This window comes from Tetrahymena thermophila, assembly GCF_000189635.1.
Source record: "Tetrahymena thermophila SB210 genomic scaffold scf_8254811, whole genome shotgun sequence".
Classification (NCBI taxonomy): domain Eukaryota; phylum Ciliophora; class Oligohymenophorea; order Hymenostomatida; family Tetrahymenidae; genus Tetrahymena; species Tetrahymena thermophila.
The window spans coordinates 249,103-276,812 of record NW_002476567.1 but is presented as its reverse complement, the minus strand read 5'-3'; the positions used below and the strand labels follow the sequence as shown (position 1 = coordinate 276,812).

At 22.2% G+C, this 27,710-nt stretch overlaps 8 protein-coding genes across 8 annotated transcripts; 6 read left to right on the top strand and 2 right to left on the bottom strand. All coding sequences in view use genetic code 6, as the record gives it.

Moving 5' to 3' along the window:
• Positions 1–1,373: 1,373 nt before the first annotated feature.
• Positions 1,374–1,940, bottom strand: TTHERM_00069520 (hypothetical protein; the record flags this gene model as incomplete). The annotated part of the gene is made up of 3 exons (XM_001007790.2): positions 1,374–1,486; positions 1,536–1,683; positions 1,788–1,940. 3 exons carry the CDS (start codon positions 1,938–1,940, stop codon positions 1,374–1,376), a joined length of 414 nt encoding a protein of 137 aa, XP_001007790.2.
• A 214-nt stretch (positions 1,941–2,154) lies between these two features.
• On the top strand, positions 2,155–6,565 carry TTHERM_00069530 (hypothetical protein; the record flags this gene model as incomplete). The annotated part of the gene is made up of 6 exons (XM_001007791.2): positions 2,155–2,868; positions 2,916–3,533; positions 3,595–3,960; positions 4,401–5,154; positions 5,230–5,856; positions 6,432–6,565. The coding sequence occupies 6 exons, from the start codon at positions 2,155–2,157 to the stop codon at positions 6,563–6,565; spliced, it is 3,213 nt and encodes a 1,070-aa protein (XP_001007791.2).
• An 890-nt stretch (positions 6,566–7,455) lies between these two features.
• On the top strand, positions 7,456–8,040 carry TTHERM_000069529 (transmembrane protein, putative; the record flags this gene model as incomplete). The annotated part of the gene is made up of 1 exon (XM_012795554.1): positions 7,456–8,040. The coding sequence occupies one exon, from the start codon at positions 7,456–7,458 to the stop codon at positions 8,038–8,040; it is 585 nt and encodes a 194-aa protein (XP_012651008.1).
• A 1,707-nt stretch (positions 8,041–9,747) lies between these two features.
• TTHERM_00069540 (FAD/FMN-binding family oxidoreductase) lies at positions 9,748–10,833 on the top strand (the record flags this gene model as incomplete). Its single annotated transcript, XM_001007792.1, has 1 exon — positions 9,748–10,833. One exon carries the CDS (start codon positions 9,748–9,750, stop codon positions 10,831–10,833), a length of 1,086 nt encoding a protein of 361 aa, XP_001007792.1.
• Positions 10,834–12,236: 1,403 nt separating this feature from the next.
• Positions 12,237–12,459, bottom strand: TTHERM_000069539 (hypothetical protein; the record flags this gene model as incomplete). Its single annotated transcript, XM_012795555.1, has 2 exons — positions 12,237–12,363; positions 12,419–12,459. 2 exons carry the CDS (start codon positions 12,457–12,459, stop codon positions 12,237–12,239), a joined length of 168 nt encoding a protein of 55 aa, XP_012651009.1.
• Positions 12,460–13,362: 903 nt separating this feature from the next.
• Positions 13,363–18,523, top strand: TTHERM_00069550 (transmembrane protein, putative; the record flags this gene model as incomplete). Its single annotated transcript, XM_001007793.2, has 6 exons — positions 13,363–13,665; positions 13,778–14,356; positions 14,421–14,822; positions 14,884–15,910; positions 16,487–16,832; positions 16,888–18,523. 6 exons carry the CDS (start codon positions 13,363–13,365, stop codon positions 18,521–18,523), a joined length of 4,293 nt encoding a protein of 1,430 aa, XP_001007793.2.
• Positions 18,524–20,819: 2,296 nt separating this feature from the next.
• Positions 20,820–23,428, top strand: TTHERM_00069560 (transmembrane protein, putative; the record flags this gene model as incomplete). The annotated part of the gene is made up of 5 exons (XM_001007794.2): positions 20,820–21,085; positions 21,468–22,218; positions 22,282–22,875; positions 22,960–23,343; positions 23,393–23,428. 5 exons carry the CDS (start codon positions 20,820–20,822, stop codon positions 23,426–23,428), a joined length of 2,031 nt encoding a protein of 676 aa, XP_001007794.2.
• Positions 23,429–23,926: 498 nt separating this feature from the next.
• TTHERM_000069559 (transmembrane protein, putative) lies at positions 23,927–27,172 on the top strand (the record flags this gene model as incomplete). The annotated part of the gene is made up of 8 exons (XM_012795556.1): positions 23,927–24,133; positions 24,190–24,295; positions 24,349–25,086; positions 25,152–25,491; positions 25,584–25,679; positions 25,896–26,259; positions 26,320–26,644; positions 26,724–27,172. The coding sequence occupies 8 exons, from the start codon at positions 23,927–23,929 to the stop codon at positions 27,170–27,172; spliced, it is 2,625 nt and encodes an 874-aa protein (XP_012651010.1).
• Positions 27,173–27,710: the final 538 nt, after the last annotated feature.

The window sequence follows — 27,710 nt, the reverse complement described above, 5'->3', positions numbered from 1 at the left end:
TAGTGATTGAAAACATATAAAATAAATTGTATTTACCTAAGTGCGAGCTTTATCAAAAAAAAAGAAGCAATTATGAGAATTAAAGTATTTATTTATCAATCGATCCATAGAGTGAGTAAGCATACATGAATTAATTTTTCTGGAAATTTTCTAATTTTTTAATTTTGGTCTAAATTAATACATACTTTAATTTATTTTATCAATTTCATAATTAAAAATTTTTGTTTAATGACATATTATTTATTTTATAGCCTTTATATTAAAAGAATTAGATATCAAAAAAAATATTTAGATTCTATTTTTAATTTCTTTACCAAAGTTTTCATTTCTTGATAAGATATTAAATTAATCAATTTTTTAAACACCTTTATCCCTCATCAGTTATGATAATAAGAAAGTGTGAATTGTAAAAATATTATCAAATTTTTAATGAAAAATGTATTATGAGTATGAAATATATTCATAAATTACATTTTTTTTTCTTAGCATAAAAATTATGAGGATAAACAACAAAAATAATTTTTAAACAAAGTTTATTGAACATAGCTAAGTAATAATTTAGAGTGTCTTTTTATAATTTTTGATTAAAAAATGTAATTTTTAGAACATATTTTTAATAAAATTTCATTTTATTTAAAAATAACTTAAATACAAATAATAACTAAAAAAATTAATGTTTATTGATAAATTTATCAAAAAGATAAGTAAGATATTGTAACGAAATATTTTTTTGTTATTTTTAAAAATACATTTAATAAATTACTTTGAACTCACGCTTATTTTTTTATTTGTTTATTTAAATAAAACGAAAATTAACTTAAATTGTGAAATTTGATTTATATTTGTAATTAATATTAAAAATTCATAAGGAAAGTTTTTACCATAAGAAAATAAAGGAAATAATAAATACTATTAACTTACTAAACATCTTAATTAATATATTAATTAGTTAATATGGCCAATTTTATAAAAAGGATTTTCAAAAGCTATTTTCAGACGGTTGTTTAAATTATTGAAGATCAGCCTAATTTTAATATACCTCTACCTCTTTACATTATGTTAGTATGCATTTATTTTTTCTAGTTATGTGGATACATTTTCACCAGGGATTAGCCTAAACCAATTAATAATGATTAGTATTATGTTTTAGCTTTAATTAATGAAATATCAACAGGAGTTTATCTACTCAAATTAAAGGGTAACGATGCCTTGACTTTAGTTGGATTTGGAATAATTTAATTTATAATATATTTCTACTATATTTATGTTGGAGTGCTAACATTTTTAAGAATTTATCATGAAGAGTGGCTCAAGTAGAAATAAAACCTATTTATTAATATTAATTAGATTCTAAATGTATTTTTCACATTCTATCAATTTGTCTTCTTGATTCCATTTCTGGAAATTAACATCCAAATGCTCTCTTGCAACTAACAGAGCTTTTTGACTGATTATGCTAAGTAATAAAACTGCTCAAGCAAGCCTCCTTACTTAATAATTTTATCAATTATAGGAAGTATATAAACTGTATTTACCGGTTTAGTAGTAGTATATTTCTATAGGAATTATTAATTTGATGAAAAAGTATTATTAAAAAGAGTATTTTCTTATTTGTAAATAATTCAGTAGATCTGTTTTTTCATCTTCATATTCTTTTACTATGTCTATGAATCTAGCACAACTCTTTATATAGTAAGCTAAATCATAGGAGTCATTTAGGCTTTTGATTTGATTTACATATGTCCCTATTCTCATGAACTAATAAATATTATTTACACATTTTTTACCTCCTATTATGGAATGAGCATGCTGATTCTAACTATATGGACCTATTCTAACCTTCTAAGACCTTATTCAGTTTTATTTTTTATATTGATATTTTCTAGTCTCTTTTTCTTTATTTTACGGTCTGTACAAGCCAATTAGTACTTCAATCTCATTTTCATAGATCTCAGCTAAAAATCAATGTAATTATTATCTCATACATAAGCAAATTTGAAGTTTATTTTAATTGTTAACAATTAAATGAAAATATTTTTAGTTTAATTTAAAGAAGGAAAACAACATAAGTTTTAATTTACTTAAAATTTATTTTATTTAATTATAATTAATAGAAATCAGAAGTTGTATTATCTTAATGATTATCTAGAAATGATGTATAAGTTATCAGACCAACAGACAAAAGATGAATGTAGCAAATTTAAAATATTTGAAATGCTTAATCTACATCAATAACATTGCACTCACCTTTAATGCATATGTAAAATCAGCAATTTTAAGGATAAGAAAGATAATTTAAGTCACGAAGATGTTTACATTCTGATTGAATAAATCTTTTACAGAACTCTTAAATCAAACTTAAAAAATGTAGATTTTAAACTAGTTGAGCAGCTTTATTTGAAGTACATCACATACTTAACAAGAACAAGGAATAGACCAACTAAAGCTTATTATGAGTTAAAATAATATATTTCAAAAAAATAAGATACTAGCTTTTATTTTGATTTAATAAAAAATGTTTTATCAAGCAAGATAGAAAAGATAATGAGTATGAATTAAAAAGTTTACATTAAAACTAAAATTGTGGATAATTATCTTGAAACAATCAAGGAAGAGCTAGATACTAGTTAAATATTCCAAACAGATGAAATAATTAGTGAAATCATCCCTGAATTGGCTTAATATATTGAGCATAAAATATAGTTTTGGAGAAAATTATTGGTTTCTGAAAGCTAAGATATTTTAAGCTTTTACAAATTAGCTACAGACTTGTCTAAGAAATCAAAAAAAATCTAAAAAATCTACTAAAAAAACTTGCAGACCATTACAAATAAAGTGACTACATCTTCAAATATTACATTGGCTAAGGTAAATTCTTCAGAAATTAAACAGAATATGATTTTTATTTTTTTTAGATAATAGAAATATATAAATGCACAGTTACTTCAGATTATTTGTAGGCCTTTAAGTTTTCATAACTTTACAGTGCATTGTATAATAGGGATCTTTAGAAGTCTTAGATTATTATCAATAGCTATAATATAGTTAAGGGAAATGTTTAGACAATCAAAATAAGTCTATCATAAGATCTAGGTAAAATAATCAGCTAAAAAACAGAGAAGTTAGCTAATTTTTTTGGGTATCTTCAAAAGGAATTCTAATAAATTGATAAAATTAACGAATTGATGCCTCAGTTTATCAGCTAGATTCATGATAACTGTATTAATAATATGATATAAAGAGGATTTTCCCCAATTATTTCAGATAAAATTTCTACATTTATCAAAAACAAAGATTCCTTTATTGAGCCTATAAATTTATATTTGCAGAATCATTAAAACCAAGCTGAAGATTTTTGCTTACAAGCAATACTTCTTAAAACAGTATAATAAAGAGAGTATATTGTGTTTGATGAATAAGGATATATTTAAGGAATTACTTAAAATATGTTCAACTTAATTTTTTAAAAAAGAGAAAAATACGATAAACAAATTAAATAATTGTTTCACATTGATGGTCCTCATCCAATTCCAGTATTTATATATTTAATTAGAAATGAATATCTCAATTAATAATTTTTTATATTTCAAATAGGGAGATTATATAATTGAGCTGCAATCATTCTTATATAAGTTCAACATTTATTTACTTATGCCTTAAATCAGTAAAATAGTCAAGAAGCATTAGTAGAATTAATAAAGTGTTGTAAATATGTACAATAAATTTAAGAGCCCTTAAAAAAAATTAAATATAAACCTAGAGGCTTCTTTAGTAGATCAGCATTCTCAAATTTGCATAAACTAAAATAGTGATTTATTTTTACCAATAAGAATTTTTCATTTAAATAATTTATATAAAAATTAAATGAATGGTTTATCTGATAAAAAAAACATAAATAATGATCAGCAAATATAAAAAAATCAAGAATAAGTCGAATAATTTCTTACATAGCATTTAAAGGTAATTTATTATGGCAGCAATTTATATTTTTAATTAATATTACTACTCTCCTCCAAACCAAAAAAGCTAAATTCAATTCAAATAATATATTTTTTCACTAAATTTATAAATTAAATTTAATATGTATAAAAATGATTTAGTTTTAATAAATAAATATTTCTCTTTCATAAAAAAAGCTGGATCTAATTTTCATGTTCTTAAAACTTAGAATTTGAAAACACAAAAAATTTTTTATGAATTAAAGCAGAAAAAACTATTATCGATATATAAAAAACCCTAATTTCTTTTTAAATTAGATTTATTATACAAATAAATATCATTTCAGTTTAAATAATTAACTTTATTAAAAAAGCCAATTTTATAGAAATTAATTATAAATTATTTTTTAATTAAATGAGATTATTTTTCAAATAATTAAAAAATTTATTATTATTTAATAGGATTATGATGAGGAGCATATTTTTTGCTAATTTTCTATGCTACTAAATATATAATAAAAGATTTATACTTACTAGGATTAAAATTAATAAAATATTTAGAAAAAGATAATTTATGTTATGGAGGTAGTTGAAAAAACTGATTTGACTTCAAAATAGTTGAAGCAAAATACTAGGACAGAGAAATAAAAGACTATTTTTGATTTTGATTCACAAAAAACACACAGCTAGACAGTAGATGGGTAATAATTACCTTCAACTTAAGCAAAGGAAAAGCTTTCTTATACTGAGTAAACGAGTATTCCATCTTTTAATGATATGAATTAGTAATATTTTGAAAGCTCTTAAGATATTGATAATTTTAATTCATAAAGTTCTCCTCCTCAAAGATAGCTTAAATTTAAAAAAGTAGAGAGTTAAAAATCTTAGAATAGAGTTTCTGATTTTGGTTTAAAAATAGATTAAAGTAACTTCTTTTAATCTCATTAGAGCTTAAAAAATAATTAAGTAGATTAAATAAATTATCAAGCTAATTTAGGTCAAAAATCATCTAAATCATAAGTCATTAATAAGAAAAAAACGTTAAATAACGCACCTAGCTTAAATCATATTAATGTACAAAATTATAATCAATAGATTAGTTAGAAAGACTTATCATATAATTTAAGTGCTGATGAAACAGCTAGAAATCCAAATGAAAATCAAATTAATAAAATTAAAGATGAGTCAAACCTATTTTTTTTCAATGATTAAAAGAGTAAAAAGCTTAATTAAAATTTTTTCTATTTAAATTTTTATACTTAATCAATTATTTTTTTCTCAAAAAAATAAGAAATAGATGTCAATCCTAATTAAGAAAAAGAATAAAATGATAATGATTTATACTTAAATAGTATTAATTCAAATAGAATAAATTCTCTTAAGGACAATGGATTGTTTAGTTAAGAAGATAATTAGTAAAACACCTATACAATAATAAGCCCAAGGCAAATATAAAGTTAAGAAAATTTAATGCCTTTTAAAGAAAATAGTAGCAATTAAAATTAAAGCTAAACTCATATCCTCAGTTACTCTTAGCAAAGACTTAATAGAGTTAAAGAAAAATTAAATATTTTAAAAAGCAACTCCTAATTAAATATCTTCAAAGATGATGTTTAAGAGTAAGACGAAGGAAGTTAATGGAGTAAATTAATTGAAAATGCATAAAAAATAGTAATAAAATAAAATTCCAAAAACCTTAACGATCAAAACAAAAGTTCTTCTTCAATTGATTATAGAGCACAAAATGCACCTAAGTATTAAATTTAAAAGCAGAATATATAAAAGGAAGAAATAGGAGCTTCTCAAACAATGACATCAAGAGGAAGCAAGATAAATAATTTTAGCTAATAAATAATACAGGAAATCATTCAAAAAAATTCTTCATTAACAAACCAACTCTTGATGCTTGCCCTTTTTAGTAAATTTTTAAGTCTATGATGAAAATTAATTTATTTAAAAAAAAGAGAGAAAATAAATTAACAAATAAATTATTTATTTTTATCTTAATAAAATAATTAAAAAAAATAGTTTTAATTTAATTTTGTTAATAAAATAGTTTTTTTCTTGGCAGTCTTAATTTTATTTAGTTATTTTTTCTACTAGATTGTCTAAGCTTTTTTGAGCCATGTAAAAAAAAGTTTAGTAAACAGCTACTCAACTTCAATATCTTAGTAAATCTATGCCAACTAAACAAACAACGCTTATAATTTATATCTTATGAGCTTGCCAACTCCAATCTTAAATTTACAATTAATTGAAAAGCTAGCTCCTATTGAAAGCTATTCTTGTGTATACAATGCTCAATTTTACAATGGATTTATTAGCTATATATTTTAAGTTATATATGATCATGCCTAATAATTTCCACTATTAAACTTAGATTTACAGGTTTTTTCAAATTTGTAACTTAATTTTTTTAAAATGTTTTTATTTATTTTTAGACATTAAATTTATATTAATTAAAATTACAATTTTATATTTAATTTATAATAGATAAAGGTTTGATGTGTAAGTTAAATTCACTGAAGGCTTTCTTCTTTAACAAAATAACGCGCTTTTGGCATGTTAAGCAAGTAATTCAGTACCACCAAAGCTCATATTTGATTTAGATGGTTTCTTTTTTATGATAAATAATCATATTTATATGAATTAAGAAGCTTTTGATATAATCAATAATATTATGGATAAATTAAAATAAGAGAGCTAAGACCAAACATCTAGCTTAGAAATATTATTTTATTGTAGTATAGGATTAAGTAGTTTTTGCTTTATGATAATAATCTTAATTATTTAAAGAATAAATTTTTACAAATAGAAAGTCATTTTACTTATTTCGAGAATTAATACAAGCGAAATAGAAAATGAAGTATTAAAATTTGAAAGCTGCTTAAAGCATATTTAAAGTACAAAAGAAGATTGGATAAAAATTGATTTCATTAATCAAATTTCAAATCATCAAAGTCATGGTGCCTATTTAACAGTTTCTTCTTCTAAAAATTTCAATTAACAAGAGTCTGATCTAAAAAAAAAAGGACAAAAGAAAAACGAAAGCAAATTTAATAATAAAGTTAAAATAAATACTGAAGAAAAGAATTCTAAATCTTAAACATCATAATTAAAAGAAAAAAATGTATCTTAAAATAATCAAAAGTAAAGAGTTTTATCTTCAAGCTTTGTTAGTCGAAAAATATTTAATTATAAGCAAATTATTATAGGAGGGTGCATATTTACAACAGGTATAATTTTTGTAGGTTTTGCTTTGTTTATTGCTAATAAGGAGAATGAAAATTTTAAATAAGCTTGTGATATTTACTACACAGTTTTAAATACAATAAGAGCTGCTGACTCTATTATTTTAGTCAGCTAACTCTTGCTGACTTAATTATATTTAGAGGAAAATATTAAAAATTTTCCTAAACAAAACATTACTGAAAATTATTTATATTATCAGAGTTAAATTTAAGTTCTGTAGAAATTTGAATCTAATTTTATGCAGCTACTTTCTGATTAAACTTAAATGGACAAATCTTACAAGGATCTTATATTTGATGTTTTGTAAAACGATGTTTGTGAATAACAAAATTCTTAGATTCATTTTCAAAATAATTTATATTTCTCATACTAGTTATAATCAATATGCAAAGATCCTGAGACTAAAAATATTTTATAAAATGGAGTTATTGGAGTTATTAATTAATATATACATTATGGGATTTCTCTTGAAGAATATATCGTGGCAAATAAATTTACGAATAGTTAAATTTCTTAATAATAAATGCTCTCAATATTAAACTCAAGTATTCATATTGAGCTTATCACAAAAGGATTTTTAGCCCCTATTAACTCTATTTCTACTGTAATTAATCTTTTTAATTATGCATTTCAAGATAGAAGTAGCATATATTTGACCGCTTTCAAGATATACTTTTTAATTTTACTCCCATTTTTAACTCTTATAACCTTCTTAGTTATAGTAGTGTATACCAAAAATACTCAAAACGATATAGTTGACATTAATTTTACATTAACATTAATTCCTTATGATAAACTTCTTGATGAAAACACAATAAATATGCTTAAATAATTAAGGAAATATAAATGAAGAATGATATTTATATTTTCATTAAAATTTTATTTATGTATTTGTTTCTTTATCATTAAAATTTCAAAAATAAAATCTTTTATTAGGTTAAATTTATTTTAATTTGGCTTTATTGTAAATAATAATTTTTACTTTTATTTTTAGAAGAAATTAAATTATTTTTGAAAAGCAAAAAGCTTTTTTATGAACAAGTTTACGAGTTAAAAAAAATTTAAATAAAATATTTTTCTTTAATTATTTTAATTACATAATATTTATAATAAAATTTAGAGTAAATTTGATTTTTAAATTTAAAATCAAGAAGCCCACAAATTTAATTAATTTTTTAGAAATTTTGAGGAAATTCTTTTTGAAGATTTTTAAAAATGCTTAAATAAATAAATAAATAAAAATCTAAACGCTAAACTTGAATAGGTTAAAATATAAATAAGAAAGTAATAATATTAATTATTTGCATGTAAATAATTAAGTTTGAAGAGCAAATTTTACTTGATAATAGTAAATACAAAAACTGTATTTATTTGTTTGCTATGCAGAATAAATTAAAATATTTGAAAGAATTTTTTATTAAGTATTTTCATAGAATAATTTTTTTCAACTAGAAATAATAGAATATCAGAAAAAATATTAAATATTCTAAAAATAATTTCTTTGCAAATGTATAATCCAAATTAATACAAATTTTAAATAAAAGTGCTAGAAAAAAAAAAGAAAATTTGTGGAAGTTCTTATGGAAAGATTAAAGAAAATTTAAAAAATATTTACAAATATGGCTGGCTAATCGAACTGCATTTATATATATATGAATCGAAAATGATAATCTAATTGATTAGTTTAAATCAACAATTTAAAAAATTGCAAATATGCTTGCTTAAATAAATAAATACCTTTTAAAACTATTTAAAATGTTTTTTATAGCTTTATCTTCTTATCTTTGTATGATTTAATTTTTTTTCTTTTTTGTTCCACCTTTAATCATAAAATATCTGCAAAGTGATTATAATTTCAAAAATAGCTTATTTATATATTTACAATCTAAATTAATACTTAAATAAAAGTACCAGAAAGAAAAGAGAAAATTTATGGAAGTATACTTTTTTGAAAATTTAATTATATATGAAAATAGCAAATATATAATATATAATTTATATCCTTTTTATCAAGTAAAAGGAATTGAATATTAAAATTTTAATAGTTTAATTTAAATCATCAATAAGTTACAAAATATTAAATTTGCTTATTTAAATAAAATACAGTATAAATAATTACATTTAAAATTATTTCAAATACTTTTTTTAACTTTATTATCTTATTAAATGATTTTGTTTTTTAGGTAAGAATTATTTTTATTTGATAAAAAGAATTTTTTCTTTTTTTATTCCAGAAATGATAAAATATTCAGGAAGAATATCAAATAACCCTAAAAAAATCTATTAATTTTTTAGCAATCTATTAATTTTTAAGCTTTTGGTTAAAAAATTAACTATTCTTAAAAAAAGAAATAAGATTAAGATCAATACCAATTTTTTCCAGATTTTTTCTTTTGAATGCTTTATTTGTTATTTACATAAAATTCTGTAAGAATTTATTGCTTAGCCTTTGTTTAAATGTTCAAATCCAAACAATCAATAACTTATTAAAAATAAATTAAAAAAAGAAGAATAATAATAATCAATAAAATTTTAGTAATTCTTACCAAAACTAAAAATGAATACACCAATAACATTAGGTGCTTTAACCCTAAAAAATAGATTCATTGTTGCACCCCTAACAAGAATAAGAGCTGATCCAAAGGATGGCGTTGCTAATGACTTAGTGGCTGAGTATTACGGTTAACGTACCTCTTATGGCTTAATAATTACAGAATGCAGCTAAATTGATATATAATCTAATGGCTTCCCTGGTTCATGCGGTATTTATTCTAAAGAATAAGTACAGGGATGGAAGAAAGTTGTAGAAAATGTCCATAGTAAAGGAGGATTAATCATGCTTTAAATTTGGCACTGTGGTAGGGCTGCAAAACTTTAAAATACAGGAGGAAAAAAAATAGTTTCTTCTACTGATGTTCCCCTTTCTGACCCTGGTAGTGATACTCCCCATAGACTTACAGTTCCTGAAATAAAAGAAATTGTAGAGTAGTTTAGATAGGGAGCTATAAATGCTAAAGAGGCTGGCTTTGATGGAATTTAATTACATGGTGCTAATGGTTACTTAGTAGACTAATTCTTAAGAAATGGTGTCAATGATAGGACAGACGAGTATGGTGGATCAATTGAAAATCGTAGTAGATTTGCTTTAGAGGTTCTGGATGCTTTAATTTCTGTCTTTGGTCCTGAAAGAACTGCTATTAGAATTTCACCAACAGGTAATTTCTAAGACATGTATGATAGTAACCCACTTGAGTTATATTAATATCTCCTCAAAGAATTTGAGAAAAGAAAGTTAGCATTTGTTGAAATAAGAAGACATGCTTAAAGAATAGCCAATTTTATACCTAAAGGTTTAAATGTTACTCTTGATTAGCAAATACCTGATCTTTTTAATACTCTAAGAAAATACTACTCTGGTAATATAGTAGGTAACGATAGTATTACCATTGAAGAAGCAGAAAAACTCACAATTAATAAAACTGTTTAGGCTGTTTCATTCGGTAAACTTTCTATTTCAAACCCTGACCTTCCTATCAGATACTAAAATAATTGGCCAATAAACTACAATTATGACGTTGAAACTTTTTACAAAGGTGGAGAAAAAGGTTATATTGATTATGAAACTTACAAGCCTGTAAATTGAAGTCAAACAAAGGCCAAAACAAACTTCATTTAAAAAATATTTCAAATAATTTTATTGATAAAAAATAATTTTATGTTTTTTGATTTGTAAAATTCTGTCTGATATTTTTTATAAAGTAAAAATTTTATCAAACAAAATAAAAACAAACATTCTTTGCATTAGAATTTCATAAAATGATATTTTTTTTATTTTATTATCAAGAATTTTCTAAGAAAAATTTCTAATAATTAAAATATCTTAGAAAAATATTTAATTTAAAATATTTTAAAATAACTTTGTTGTATTTTTGAAAAGAAGAAAACCTAAATAAATAAATAAAAATACATAAATCGTATTTCATTAATATTTGATTCACTCCAACTTTTATAATTAATGTTAAATTAAATATATTTCAAGTATAAAATTAAAATAAATTTTTATTTAGAGGGTATTTTTAGTGAATAATAGGGTATATAATATCTTATAGAATTAGAGCCTTTGAGAGAAAGTTTTAGAGATATATTTTAAATATTATTTGATAGATGTTCTTTTTTTAATTTTTTAAACAAATAATGTTTTGATTTATAGCTTTATTTGTTTTAAATTATCGTGTGTTTGTTTTTGTATTTTAATTATTCAATTATTTAAATGAAATGAAATCAATTTATTTATTATTGTATCTAATATATAAAAAGAACTTTTTAAATAAAATTTCTCAATTTAAACTGCAAAAAAACGCTTTCAGAAATGAATACCTTTAAATGTAATAAATTAATATTGAAAAATAATGAAAAATTAATTTTTTGTATTTCGATCTGTTTTTAAAGCTTTAACTAATATATTATATACTTTGTTATTTGTTTATTTATAAACAAACAAACATCAGTAGAGTTAATTAAAGCAAAGTATTAATAATTGATCAAATCCAAATAGTAAATAGTAAGAAGTAGAAACTAACAAACATAAAATGAAAATTCGTTTGATGGAGATTTTCTTTGAAACAATTACAGAGTTAGTTGATTCAACAATCAAGATGAACTTAAGTAAGAGAGCTTTTGCAACCATTTTAATTATCCATCATTTACAGTCATCTGGATATTTTATTTGCACGAAATAACCTAAACCTGTTTATGATGATAAATTATAAACGGTTTTAAGGATAAATGAAGCATCTACAATCACTTATCTTTTGTATTACAAATCTGATGATACTTTAACGCTTGTTGTCTTTGGACTTTTTTAAATTGGCATCTATTTATTTTTCACTTACATTATTTTAATAACATTTTTAAAGTAATTCTATCCAAAATGGTATTTATATTAAAAGTAGAAATTAGAAAGTTTAAATTACTTACTATAAACTTATTTGACATTTTATAGATACCTTTTTTTCATTCCTACTATTGAAATAAGCTTAGGAATTATCACGTGTACGTAGTCTTCGTTTCTTTATAGTAACAGAAATAATCCAAACTGCAGCAATATAGTTTAGCTCCAAGTTTTAGGACTAGTAAGCATTCTTCAGGCAATATTTTTGAATATTATTATAATCTATTTCTTTAGATGCTATACATTTTCTGAAGAAAATTTACTTCACAAGAAATACTCACTAGTTTCTATATTTAAGACTGGAATTGTAGTAGCCATTATATTCAATTACTACTATTACGATAATATGTTTAAAATTTAAAACATTTTAAATGGGATTTACTAAGCTTTAAATTTATTAGAACTACTTTGTTAAATTCCATTTAGAAATGAATTTATCACAAATACATATGCAATATTATGCGCCTATTCAATATCTTTTAGCTTAGTAATAGCAATATGGACGAATACTGAAAATTTGATAGATGATAGGCAGATATTTTATTTAGGGTTTTTGGTGACATCTATACTTGCATACACTTTGATCTCATTTAATATAAGACGTTTTTATCAAATTTTGAAATACACACCAAGTGACATTAAAAAGTAAAGATTCTGTTAAATTTTAAACAAAACCCCTTTACAATTAATAAAATATTTAATTTTTTTATGAAATATTTTGTATATTTGAATAAGAATTTTATTTCTTATCAATATCTTTATAAAGGTAAAATATATTATGATATTAAAATAAATAGTAACCCTTTGCTACTTGATCTATATTTAGAAAAACTGCATTCACTTAGTATAGTTTCAGCTAAAGATGATTAAGCAAAATACTAGCTAATAGAAGCCTTACTTTATCATAAAAAGTTTTGCTCAGAAAATGAATGTCTTTGTAAATAATAATCATTTATCACTTCAAATAATGAAATAGATATGCATTTTATCATCTAATTCATTTATAAGCAGTTTGAAATTTATCTGTCTTACTCTTATAGCTTATATAATTTAAAGCATTTAGAGCATTTGCAGCTAAAATTTATCACTTTTATAGCTAATTTTTTCCAAAATCCTGTCAAAGCGTATTACCAGCTAAAGTCGTCTAAGAAAAATCTAAAAATTTAAAGTTTATTTTTCAAGCTAGTATCAAATAATATTGAAATAAAAATAGGAGTTTTAATGGAACTAAAAAACAAAAAACTAGTTACTTAAGACAAACAGGATAACTAATAGCTATAGCTCAACCTAATCATATAGACTTTCCAATAAAAAGACGAATTTATACCTTTAATAAAAAATTATCTCACTGAAAAGATTAATTTTTGGAAAACTACATTAAAAGGTTATAAAAAATTAGATGATTTCTCCAGTTAGGTAATTCAATTAGCTCTCAAAGGAGAATAACTAAAGCAATAAATAGTTACATTCTATACCCTTCCATAGAATTAAGCTTTATTGGAAGATAACTTTTTATTTCTCAAAGTAATTTCTTAAAAATATTCAACAAAATTTATTTTATCAATTATCAAAATTAAACAGCAAAATTTATTTGATAAAATATTAAACAAATTTTAATTAATTTTGTTAAAAATAGATTTACTCAATTTTTTTTAGCTTAGTTACAAATGAATAACGAAAATGCTTTAAAATGGAATAGTAATTACAAGAAATGTTGAATAGATATGGAGGAATATCACATTTAATCAGTATAATAAACGTTAATTCAGATATTATTAAAAATACTGTCTGCTACTTAACTATCAGTATAGTATAAGATAGAGGTAGAATTATTAATTAGCTAACACCTAAGATGGCTAGTTTTTTTAGCTATTAATTTCAAGACTTTTCAAGCATTAAATACATTCAAGAACTAATGCCAGAATAGATATCTGCAGTTCACAATCGGTTTATTGATAATTTTTTAGATAAAGGGACATCAAATTTAGTTGATTCATTCAGCACACTAGCAATTAGAACATAAAATGGTTTTATTCAATAGGCTCGCATTTACCTATAGGCTCCTCATCCAAGTTTTAATGACTTTATTATTAATGGAAGTCTTTAGAAATTGGAAGATGACTAATAGAAACTTGTAATTATCAACAGTATAGGTTAAATTGTAGGAATAACAGAAGCATTATTTAAGTCTATATTTTGTTATGCTCTAAATTAAGTAACTAACCTTCATATATATTCACACAAAGATTTTAAATTTCATTTAAAATATTTTAAATTAGGTTAAAGCAAGTAAACATTCTTAAGAAATTATAGAGCTTTTTGAGCTTAAATAGCTTATGGGAATAAATTTTTTCTTATTTTTTCCTTAGCTTATCAAATAAATTACGAGTGAAATCGCCTAAATTTGTAAAGGGGATAATAATAATAACAATGCTACTACCACTACCACTATTAATGGGGAAGACAAGAATAAAATCAATTAAGATTAGTAGCTAGATTTGAATTAGATAATTTCAAACTAGACAGGTATTATTTATGTTCCAAGCCAAATATTTGAGATATAAAAAATAGCAGAAAGACAAATAAGCAATCTATCCTAAATTAGCTAATTCAGTAATAGTTTTTCAAGCTAATTGGAATTGCTGAACTAGTTAAATACTTTCATTTCTTAGAGTAAAGAAGTAAATAATTTGAAGTAGGAATAATAAATAAACTTATAATATTAATTTTTGATTAAAAAAGAATTGGGAATAGGATCAATAATTAATTCAAAGTTAAATTACATTCAGTGTTAGCAAAAAAAGACTATCTATCCTTTAAAATAATGTACATCTATTTGAAAACTTTTATTTTATAGACATCAATTAAGAAAATATTGTTTAAGCTCCTTTGAATGTAATAACTTAGAAAACAACTCAAATTATGAAAAATATATCAGCAAAACTTAATGAAAAAATGAATAAAATTTTTTAAGAAGATGAATCTTTTAGGGATAATTTATCATCCCCACTCATAAAAATACTTCGTTAGAACTCTTTATCAACATAAAATAATTCGCCAGAGTTAAATTATTTTTTTAATTCAACTTCTTATGGGTTAAAAGATTTGAACTTAGATACAAGTTAATAAGACTAAATCAACGAGAATTAAGATGAAATCAGTGATGATTGTATCAACAGAACCAGTAACAATGATAACAAAACTAATAACATTATTAATTAAATAAAAATCTTAGATAAAAATTTATTTTAAGAAAATGCCTAGTCCTAAATAATATCACCACCAACTATAAAAATACAAGACAACTCTAATATTGATATTTTTAGCTCGCAAAATCAGCCAAATGCCCAAAACATAATTTATTCAAATTAAAGTAATGCTTTACTGCAAATATTATCTCCAAACTCACAAGAATAGACTCAAAACTTTATTTTTAATGAGAATAATTAAAATAGCAATTCAAATAATCAAAATAGGTTATCATTATATTATAGTAACAGTAATAGGCAAAGCAGCGTGAATCATTTTTAAAATTAATTAGAAACTCATATGAATATGTAAAAAGACAAAGAGGATATGAATGCTTCAAATAATAAAAATATTGTAGATTTCTTTTAATCAAATAAAAAAATTGGTGAAGAAGAGATCAACTGTGGATAATCATCAACATAAGATATGCAGTCGATTAAGCACTCTGTGCATAACATTGTGTCTTAGATTATTAATAAGCAGGATATTAAAATTTCAAAGATTATAAACTCCTTATTATGTAAAACATAAACAATTCATTTTTTTATTTAAATTAATCATATTTTTTTTCTTTCACATATATAATCATTCAATTTATTTTCATAAGAAAATTAATAAATAGATTTAAAAATATATTAAATTATAGGTTAAACTACTTAATTTCATTTTTAATACCCTAAATATTTAAAACATTTATAATATCATAATATTTTTTACAAATATAAAATTAATTAATATTAATTCGTAATACTTGATTGATTCAAATATATTAAAAATTTAAATTTCTTACTTTACTATGCAAACAAAAATTTAACACACGATAATATTAATTGAGTGTGTTCAATAAAAACCCAATTAAATATTTAAATCAATTTTAAAAAAAACATAAATTTCAAATTATTTTATTTATTTTAAAAAATCTGAATTAATTTTCAAACAGTATCAATTAATAATAAATTTTGAAAGAAAAAATGAAAATTTGAATAATTACATAATTAATAAAGCAGTTTTTATTGCTTTAAATAAAAATTCAATGACTATTTTCAATAAAATAAAACGAATTTATATTTAAGAGATTTTATTAAATTTATATTAGATATTATATTGATTGTCTTTAGTTTTTACTCTCTAATATATGGCATGATAATGTTTGACACTTTATAAAGCGTAAAATAAAGTATCATAGATGTAACAACTTACTAGAACTTAAATAATGTATATGCCAACTAAACTCTGAATTCAGTATTGTTATATTAGTTTGAAAAAGGCATCCTTGTTCCAAACTCACCTATTAATTAAAATTTAAAATAAAATAGCTTCGAGTATATTTATGATAGTTGTTCTAATTGCACTGACTCATATGCATCTGATATATAATCATTTTCTTCAATTCTATATTCAGATTTTTAGGATGTAATTTAGATAACTCTTTATCCAAACAAGTAAATCACAAAATTATTAAATTAATAAAATAAAAACTATTTTTATATTAAATAGAATTCCATTTTAGATTGAAGCTAATTATGTTGAGACTATCTTTTACAATTAAATAAATGTAATTGATCTATGTTTAAACAGCACATTTAATTTTGGAGAAATAGAATAAGAATCTGTACTTTATCTTGCTTCAAATTATTATAACAACTAAATTTAAGTATAAAATTACACTCAAAAACTTGTTAAAAAAATAAAAACTCAATATGATATATTTAACAAGCTCTATTTGATGTTTGCTATTATTGTTGCAGGTACATTTCTTACTATGTTTGTTCTGTTTATTCATTACTTTAAACAGATTAACAAATACAAATCTAAAGTTCTGCTTTTACTAGCCAGAACTAATATTGATGAGGCTGCATTCGAGATCTAGAAGTTAAGTGAAAGCTTGGAACTGTTAGACAGTTAACTGGAATCTTGGGTATAAAACTCTTTTTTTTCTATTCTTTCTAAAGCTAGTCTAAAATAATATGACAATTAGAAAATTTAAACTACATAATCTAAAAGGCAAAGCGAAAAACATTCAAAATCTGTCAAAAGCTTTGGTTAAATCTCAGAAAAGCTGAGTAGAAAATCTAAATTTTAAATAAAAAATATTTTTTCAAAACTTTCAAAAAAACTTAACATGAACGGTTTTGCCAATTTTTTAAAGTTTAACAAATAAGCTTAAAATGCAAACAATTCTGCTCTTAACAAATTTGGAGGCTAAAAGTATGTGTCAGCTTTAATCCAAAATCACAGCCTTTCGATTGTTAGATAAGTTCTTATTATTTCATTCTTCTGTGTTTCAGGAAGTATTTTTTTCATTACAATTGTGACAACAAATTATCTAAAAACGAAAGAAATAGAACCTCTTTACCATTTATTTGATTAATCCATTTAAAACACTTAGTCGCTTTGCAGCGTAATAACTTTAGGTTATTTGCTAGTAACAAATAAAATAAACCAGCTAAATAACACTTCTTATCCAAATATATTGTCTAACTCCACTATAAGTTACTTTAATAACTAAATTGATTTAGTGCAGATGTCAATAAATTAATTTTCTGCCACTATAACAGGCACATCCTTTAGTTCATAGTCTTAATCATACTGCAATTAGATCTTAGAGATATTCGAGTAAGATCTATGTCAATTGTAACCTCTATCGATTTCATGTGAAGATTTAAACTCCCCCTTCAGAAAAGTAATTTAGAATGGTCTTTCAGGAATAATAACAAGTTACACACAATTGTACTTTTAAAATATATTCTTAGATCTAAACATGTAAAATTTAGCAAATTCTTTATCTAAAGATGATATAATAAAGCAAAATAATTACTTTATAACGAATCCATCTTTTATAAATCTAATATTTTATGGATATGACATTCCTTTGTATTATACTATGAAGATTAGTCTATTAATTAGCGAAGCTGTAACAAATTAAACTAGCTACATAAGAAATCTTATTTTTATTTATTTTTTCTCAGTCGGCATTATACTAGGTTTAATATGGCTTCTCTTCTCTATAAAGGTTAGAAATAAATTTAACGATGAACTAAAGTCAATAAATTTTTCTCTCACACTGCTACCATACCAAAAGTGCTAAGAGGAAGCAACAATTTACATTTTAAAATCTATTTAAAAAATATGATGATTATTGCTAATTTATTTCATATTTTTAATTCTAGTAATATAAAATTATGAAAAACACAATAAAACTATTAAATAAATATATTCATATTTGTTTTCTTTAATTTGATAGCTAATCAAATTAGTTTTTTTTAAATAAAATATGATTTTTCACTTATTAGAATTCCTTCATTTATTCTAATTTTTAAAACTTACTTTACTAATTTTTAAATATTTCATTAAAATTTAATGTTTTTTAAAATTTTACTACTCAAAAGATTTTATGATATTATTTTATGCATACTTGTTTAGCCATTCAATAAGCTAAAATTTTATAATTTTTGCTTAAGAACTTTACTCATATTAAAGAAAGTAAGTTTATATCATAATTTTTTTTTTTTTTCAGTTATAATGTAATTATTTTCAAATTTATCTGATTTTACTTTTAATCACAAATTTTTAGTTTACAAATAATTAATTATTTAAGTTAATTGTTAGATTTATATTTAATGGTTTAATTATCATTTATAACTACTGTTAATATTTTATTCTAAGTCTCAAAAATACTTTAATATCTTTTTAAACTAGAATAACAATAATATATTGACTAAAAATAAGTTCATGAGTTTAAATAGTAAATATTTTAATGTATTTATTTACTTATGCGATTTTATTTTTGTTAACATTAACTTATTGGCGTGAATATTGATTAATGAATCTATTTTTTATGCGAATACAATTTATTCATTAATAATATAATTATATAAAAAAAATATTTGCTAATCTTTTGCATTAACTGAAAAAATACAATTTTTCATAATTATTAAATCACAAAAAAATACATCTGAATGAAGTAAAATTTAAAACAAATTTTTTATTTCATTGATTTAAGTTAAATTGTTTTTAACAACACAGATATTTTTATTTCAAAAAACAGTTTTTATTTTAATTTTTTTATGCTTATCACTATTTTTATAATTCTTGATAGACTTTATATTTTACCTAAGTAAAGTATTTGTAAATATTAATAATTAAAATATTCACCACCCAAAAAAATAAATACAGAATATTTAAAAAAAAATAAACTTTTAAGATTTTTCAAGATTGAACAATAAAAAAATTAATTGAAAGCGTGAGCTAATCAATCTAAGAAATAAGTAGAACTTTCAAAAGACAATAATTATTTAATAAAAAAGGTTTACACACTATTTAAATAATTTAAGGTTGCAATAACTATCCAGTCAAATTTATTTTTTTTTTGAAAACAAAACAAAAATAAAATTAATAAATACTTCAATTTGTTAAAAAAAAACTATGTAAAATAAAATAATTAAAGGTAATATAAATTGAGAAATAAATTTGTAATTTAATAGTTTATTTTTCTAATTAAATATTAATACATATTCGCTTATGAAAAGTAATACTGAATGAGCTTATTAATTTAGCGAATTAAATACTAAAAATTTTAATGCTAATATAAGTAATAAAAAAATAAGAATTAATAATTTAAGAGATAAAACAATAAGTAGAAATAGAAAGGAAAGAAGGAAGGAAGGAGTTAGAGCAAAATGATATCTAAAAAATTTAAATCCATCTTCAAAAATTTTTTTAAAACAATGTTAGAGGTGATAGAGGATAGGCCAAATTTTGTTATCCCGTAATCAGTTTATATATTTGTGATAGCATTTTACTTTTTTTAATTGAGTGGATACATATTTTGTAATGATTAAGAAAGAGTACTAAATGAGCAGCTATTTAAGATATTTGCACATATAAATGAAGTATCTACAGGGACTTACTTGCTTTCAATGAAAGGAATTGATACTCTCACATTGGTTTTTTTTGGGATAATGTAGATACTTACTTATATGTACTACATTTATCTGTTTGGCTTGACTGCTTTAAAGAAATACAACAAGTCTTATGTTTTGTAAAATAGAAGTAAGATTAAAAAGATTAACTAAATGCTAAATGTATTTTTTACGTTTTATTACTGGATCTTTTAAATTCCATTTTCTGAAATAAGTATATCATTACTTTCATGCAACTAGAATAGTTTTCTAGTTGAATTTAGATTGTAAAATTGTGAAAAAAAATCACTTGTGCTTATAATGTTTGCATCGATCGGACTAACTTTATCAATCTTCACTGGTATTATGATAATGTTTTTTTTTAGGAACTATGAATTTTTTGAGAAAAATTATTTAAAGAGAAAATTTAATAAATGGCAAATCCCTCAGCTTTTTTCTATGTTTGTATTCCTATATATATACTACATTTCGCTAACAAAGGGCAGTATAAATTATATTGCTTCATAAATGGTAGGAGTAATTTTATATGCTGACCTTATAATGAATTATCCTTTTAGAAACTCTTTGATCTCCAAGCTTTACATAATTGGATGCAACTACTTTTATGTCTCTGTCACAGTTATTTGTGTTTGGAACTACGATTATACTATTTACGATAGCGATCTCTTTTATTTTATGGCTTTCTTGATGATGTTACTGTCTTATTTTCTTTACAACATCCAAAATTATTAGCTTGAAAATATTCTTCACCTTACTCATGAAAACTTTGAAATGTAATATAAATCATATTTTCTTTTATAAGTTAATTATAAATTACTTTATTTTACTTTACTTAACAATTTCCGATGCTAACATACTCTCAAATATTCTCACATTTTCTTGATTATCACAAATAATTTGAATTTATTATAACCTTTAACACAGTCTTTTAATTAATTTCTACCTTATTCTTAATTGTAAGATAATTTTTATTTGCCACTAAAATTCCCAAGATTAATGTTATTGAAAATAATTAATATCAAAAAATAAGTCAAATTTGGTTGGTCAATAATTAAATTTTCTTTTTTAATTTACAAATTAACTATTTATTATTCTACAAGTAACATAATCAGTTTTGACACCATATTTATTAAATATTCATATCTTATTTAATAGGCTGTACATGCATTTAGATTTTTACTTGGAGGAACTTGTAAGATTTGGAATCGATCAATATAAAAATGAATTCAATAGGTTTAAGTTATTTTAATTGTTAGGATACCATAAATAGAAATGCATATTTTTGGATTGTTACTGCAAACGAACTAATTTCAAAGATCATAAGGACAATCTCAACTATTAAGACTTGCTCATTCTAGTGGATGATTTATTTTTACAATTCTTGAATAGTAAAATAATATCTAAAAATGATTATGAAAGGGAACATCTATATTTAAAATATATTTCTTTCATTACAAATTATAGAAACAATCCTATCAGAGCATATTATGTTTTGAAAAGCTATTTAGCTAAATATAAGAAATCTTCATTTTATTTTGCAACAATTAGCAAAGTTTTATCAGCAAAAATAGAAAAATAAATTGAAGAAAAGTAGCACCTTTTTTATTAAATATCTAAGATAAATGAAGCTTAAGCTAATAGCAAAATTAAAGAAACGGTTAAAACCAAGGAAGTTGAATAAACATTAAGTTTAAAATAAAATTTATTACCTCTTTTTATCAGTTTTGTGAAAAGCAAAATTGATTATTGGTAGAGAGTTATAAACGGTTTTGATAATATAGATTAGTTTTCGAAGTAGACAATGCTTTTTTCAAAAAAAAGCTTTATAATTCAATAAAATTTTAACGAGTTATTTTCAAATGAAAATAAATTGATTTCTTTGGATGAGAATGCGATTGTAGCCAAGGTATTTTTTTAGAAATAGAAATTTTCTAGAGTATATTTTTTTATTTATTTATTTAATTAACAGCTAATCTCAATTTATAAATGCATTGTAATGAACTAGCTTAGTTAATCCTATAAATATGAAACTCTGTTTATAAGCTTAAAGAAAAACGATTTCTCTAAACCCTATTTCACTATAAATTAATATAATTTAGCAGATTAAAATGTTTAGCATTTTGTAATAAGCATCTCTAAAGAAAGAGGCAAGATATTGAGTAAAAAAACTTAAGAGTAGGCTAACCTTTTTGGATATTACCTTAAAGATTTTGAATAAATTTAGTTTATAGACCAACTCATCCCCCCTTTTATATCAGTGTGTCATAATTAACTCATTGAAAATATGATATAGAGAGGCGCCACACTCTATCTCTAAAGGAGCAAATAAACGTTTGCCAAAAGCTGTTAAGGATTTATATTTCCAATTAATATATATTTAGACCACTTCCACTAGTACGATGATGATTTCTGTATGTTTGGTGTAGTTTTAAAACTAAAATCTAGCAAGTAATATATAATATTTGACTAATAAGGAAAGATAAAAGGGTTTTCAAAAAAAATATTTCATTAAATATTCAAGTAAAGAAACGATATAAAAAACAAATTAATCAAGCAGGAATAAGTAAACTTTATTTTTTTATTTTTAAAATAATACTAAATAAATTAATTTGATTAATAAATTTATTTATGTAAAATAATCAATTAGGATTGTGAAGTGATTACTTTATCATAGGCCATGCTAAATTTAAATTTGTTTGTACTAATGCCAAAATTAGCTTAAAATGTTGAAAATTTATTTTAATCTTGTGAAGATTTAGAATAGGAGAATAAGTAAAATATTATTAATTCAATCAAATCAAATCCACTAACAAAATATATATAAAATGTTACAAGTAATTCAGAAGAATACATTGAAAACATAGTCTTTCCTAGAAAGGCTTAAGAGCTTTCTTAAAACCTTGAAAAATTCTTAGCTACTACCATCAAAGGGGGTGCATTGAAAAAATCTCAAAAAATTACTAACGAAAGCGTCTAGTCTGAGCACATTGGATTTACAAGCTATGAATAGTTTTATCAAAATAACATAAAAGTATATTTTATTTATTAAATTCGTTAATAACCAATTTAATCATAACAAGGGACATAAATAGATAAAAATTTATTATAATTTATGAGCCTCGGAGGGTACTCTTTGAATAAGGAGAGGATAATAAATTTTATTTATTATTTTTTTACAATATTAGATTAAAATTGACAATTTATTTTTTTTAAATAAAAACCCTCTAAAAAACAAAAATATAATTCCAATAATAATTATTACTATTTGGTAAGAAAAGAAATTTATTTGAAAGTTTTATTCTCTCAATCAAAAAATAATACTTTTTATTTATCATTATCATTCAAGAGTGTATACTGACTGACTGACTGACTAACTTACTGACTTTACTATTTTTAATCAATTTCTAATTAAAAATTCTTACAAATTTTCAAAAGCTTTAAAAATAAACACAAAGAGCAAATAAATAATTTATTTATTTAAATAAAAGTCATATGAAGAAGAACAAATTTATAGCTCAACGCTGATAAAATTTAAATTAGAAAAATAGGAGCTAAAATTTATATAAAATAAATAGATAGTTTCTAATAAATATTATGTAATAGAGATAAATAATATGATAGATTAGGGATAGAAACCCATGATTGATTAGAATCATTTTCAAAACTAAATAAATACGTTTAATTAGATTGAGGATAGTGAAGATTCTTAATATGCTAATTCTGTAGCATTTGATAAAACAAATTGCCCATAAATCGCAAATAATCTGCAAGCTAAACATTTCGATAGAGTAATGGCAAATCTATAGATCAATCACAATTAAGTAAAAAAATATTTTTGTTTAATTTAAAATGCAAAAAATATTTATAAATTAAATAGGAAGATTCCTATAACGAAAAATTATCGATATCTCATAATCCTGATATGCTAGACTAAGACTTAACTTAAAACAATCTTGTATCATTTTATTTAAACAAAAATAAAAGTATATTTTTTTAAATAAAAATGATCATTTTTTTAATTTTTTTTTATTTATAGAAAATCAAAGTATTATATTAAGTTAAGAATAACTTAACTAATAATAAAATTAAGATACGTTTCGTGTAGATTAATCTTAAGAAAAAATAAAAAGCTTAGGAAATTTAGAACAGCATATAGATAAATACATTGATAAAAAATAATCCACAAATAAAGAAAACGATTAAAAAATAGATTAAGATGAAACTTAAGGATCTTCTAAAATAAATGGCATTTGTTCTCCAAATTTTACTCCACTTAATTCTCCAACGCTTTGTAATGAAAAAAGCTTGCTATCATAGTCAATGCAAAATGGCCTTTTTAGTCCACTCAATATGAAAGGAGATATTGAAAGTTTTATAGTATCTTAAAACTAAGATTAAATAATTATGAATAGTGAAAAATAAAGAAATTCATTTAAATTTAACGGCAAAAGAGCTTCATTTTTTAAAAAGAATTAATATGACAATAATAATGATGATAACTAAAAGTCATTTCAAAACTTAAATGTGAAACCCTTAGATTAAATTTAAGAAAACGGCTAAAAAAACCATAAAAAGCACACTAGGCAATAAGAATTCGTTTTAAGAAGGCTAATAAGCAACAAAAATAATTTTGACTAAAATGAGTTAGATGCTCAAAGATCATAATCTTGTTATTCGGCAGTTTCTTCTTTTAGAAGTATCAGCAATGTCCTTATCCAAAATATAATAGGCAAGACAAACACTATCTTTAGTGTAGCTATGTAGATATTCTCAGGTAATTATACATTTTTTACAATTTTCATAACTTAATTAATTTTATTATAAATGAATAATTAAAAGTAATATACATTACTTTTTTTGCTTTAATGTCGCTCATCATAGGAATTATAATACTTTTGAATTTATAATCCTTTTCAGATGATGTAAAGAAGGTGTAAGAGTAGTCTGGCTTTTTACCATTAATTGCAAACCAAACTCTAAATTCTTTCAGCAGATTTTAAATGGAAAATTTTATTATTTAAGATGATCCTTAATAAACTCTTTATTCTTCTTTAATTGAAAGCTGTGAAGCAGTAAAATAGCTATTCTTATAGGAATTCAATGATAGATTTTAAACTACTACCAGTACTTATTTGAACAATCAGGATACCTATTATAAAACAGTAACATATCTAAATAAGTAAATTATATTCAAACATATTTTTTTACTTTTTATTTGATGAAGTTCAAATTTAATTGATTTATTTATTTATTTAACTATTATAAAAACAGCTAATAAACTTTTGAAACAATTGATTTCATAGATATGTAATTTAAAGTCTTATAAAGCTCTTAAGCTATTTGTGGTTCTGTTGGTAAATAAAAGCTGTATCTCTAGAGTGATTTTTACTTTTTGTTATAAAATATGATATATATTTACCAGTCTGGAGAAATCGTAAGATCCTACTAATTTTCTTTAGTAAATGAAAAAAAATAAAATCAATCTAATTTATACATATTTTTAGGTACTTGTTGCTTAATTATTACATTAATACAAATAATAGCTTCTTTACTAGGTTTGAAATATTTTAACTAATATAAAAGCCTGATCTTGGTTCTAATAGGTAGAATGAGTTTACTAGAAGCTGATATAGAAATAGAAAAGCTCAGAGTTTTTTAAGATGCACTTTAGGATATTAATTAAAAGTGGATGAATTTCGACTTTGTGGAAAATATGCTATTTAGTCAAAACAAAAATGAAGAAGAAGAATCCAATTAATAATAATAATATTAATAAAATAAATAAAAAACCTCAAAAAATAAATAAACCCATATTCAAAATACTCTCAATTTGAGACAATCATAAAGAAAAATAATATCTTTAGTCAAAAATACAAGTTTTAACTATATAAGAGGTATGATAATAATAGGGTTTATATGTCTAAGTGGGTGTGTTATGATAATTGCAGTAATACTTATGTCAAACTAAATTAATGTTGATTTTACATCATATTTAAATTTATATAAGAATACTTTTGAGACAGCTGATTAGTTTAGCTTTGCATTATTTATGAGTGACTATTTATCAATATCTCCTATACTAAATTAAAATGATCCACATTTCCCTTAGGCAACATAGTAAATTTATGGAAATCCTGATATGTATTAGTAGTTTTCACAATATTTAACAAATAGTAAGCAATTTTTCTATAACATTTTAAATGAAATTGATTAGTAAAAGTAAATATCATAAACTTATAAGTCCTAAATTATTAACTTGCTCTAATAGGATGTGTGCAACAGCGTCGGGTATAAATATGATAGAATGTGCATATAAAATGCTTCTCCAACCAGTAAAATATTTTTTTTTTGAAATTGAAAAAAACATCTAAATTAAAATATTTTTAAAAATAATATATTTTTATTAAATAGTTAGATAAATATTAAGATAAGGTGGTATAGCATTATTTACAGATATTTTCTAACTATTCAGCTCAAACGATTCTTTATTTAAATTTAAATAAGGAGATCTGTTTGATATTGCTAAGTAGAACCATGTTAACCAATATGTTCATTCATCATATCACCTTGAGTATATAACTCATGGATTTGATATAGCAGCAAACTGCTTTGAATTGCTAAAATAATATATGAAAGAAGGGTTTTAAGATTATATAGCATCTTTTATAAAAATTGGTTACATATACTTAGCTTGTCTATGCTTACCATTTATTGTTTTTTGGATTATTCTTTCCATAAAAATTTAAAAAAGAGTCAAGTAATCAATAGTTAATATTAGCTTTGGATTAACTCTTATTCCATATGAGAAACTCTAAGAAGAAAACACTATAATTTTTCTTAAGAAAATTGAAAAATATTGAAGACATATAAGTGTAAGTAAGTAAGTAAGTAAGTAAGTAAATTTTGATAGATGAAACAAAAAATAATTGGTTGTTTAAATATTTTTGTGCAAAAATTTCAAAAAAATAATTGCTCCATATTTTTATAATACGTGTAAATTTGATAAAACTGTTTACTAATACTTTTGGGTTCGTGTTCTCATTATCTATTATATTTTAAGAAAAGAAAAAAGCAAGTAAGTATATATATATCATACATTCACTTATATCTTTATTATTTGTAAACATCTTCAAATTTATCAGATTTTACTATTTTTAGGAAAATATTGAATTTGCAAATAAATATTCAAGCTTATTGGTAGATTTATATTTAGCAGATAAATAAAATTATCATTAGCAATTAATTATTGTTAATATTTTATTTGAAAACCTTAAAAATACTTAAATATCTTTTTAAAACAAATATAATTATTACATATTGTCTAAAAGTAAGCTCAAATTTTTAATTAGTAAATTAATTAGTTTATTTACTTATTTTTTATTATTTCTTAACTCTAGT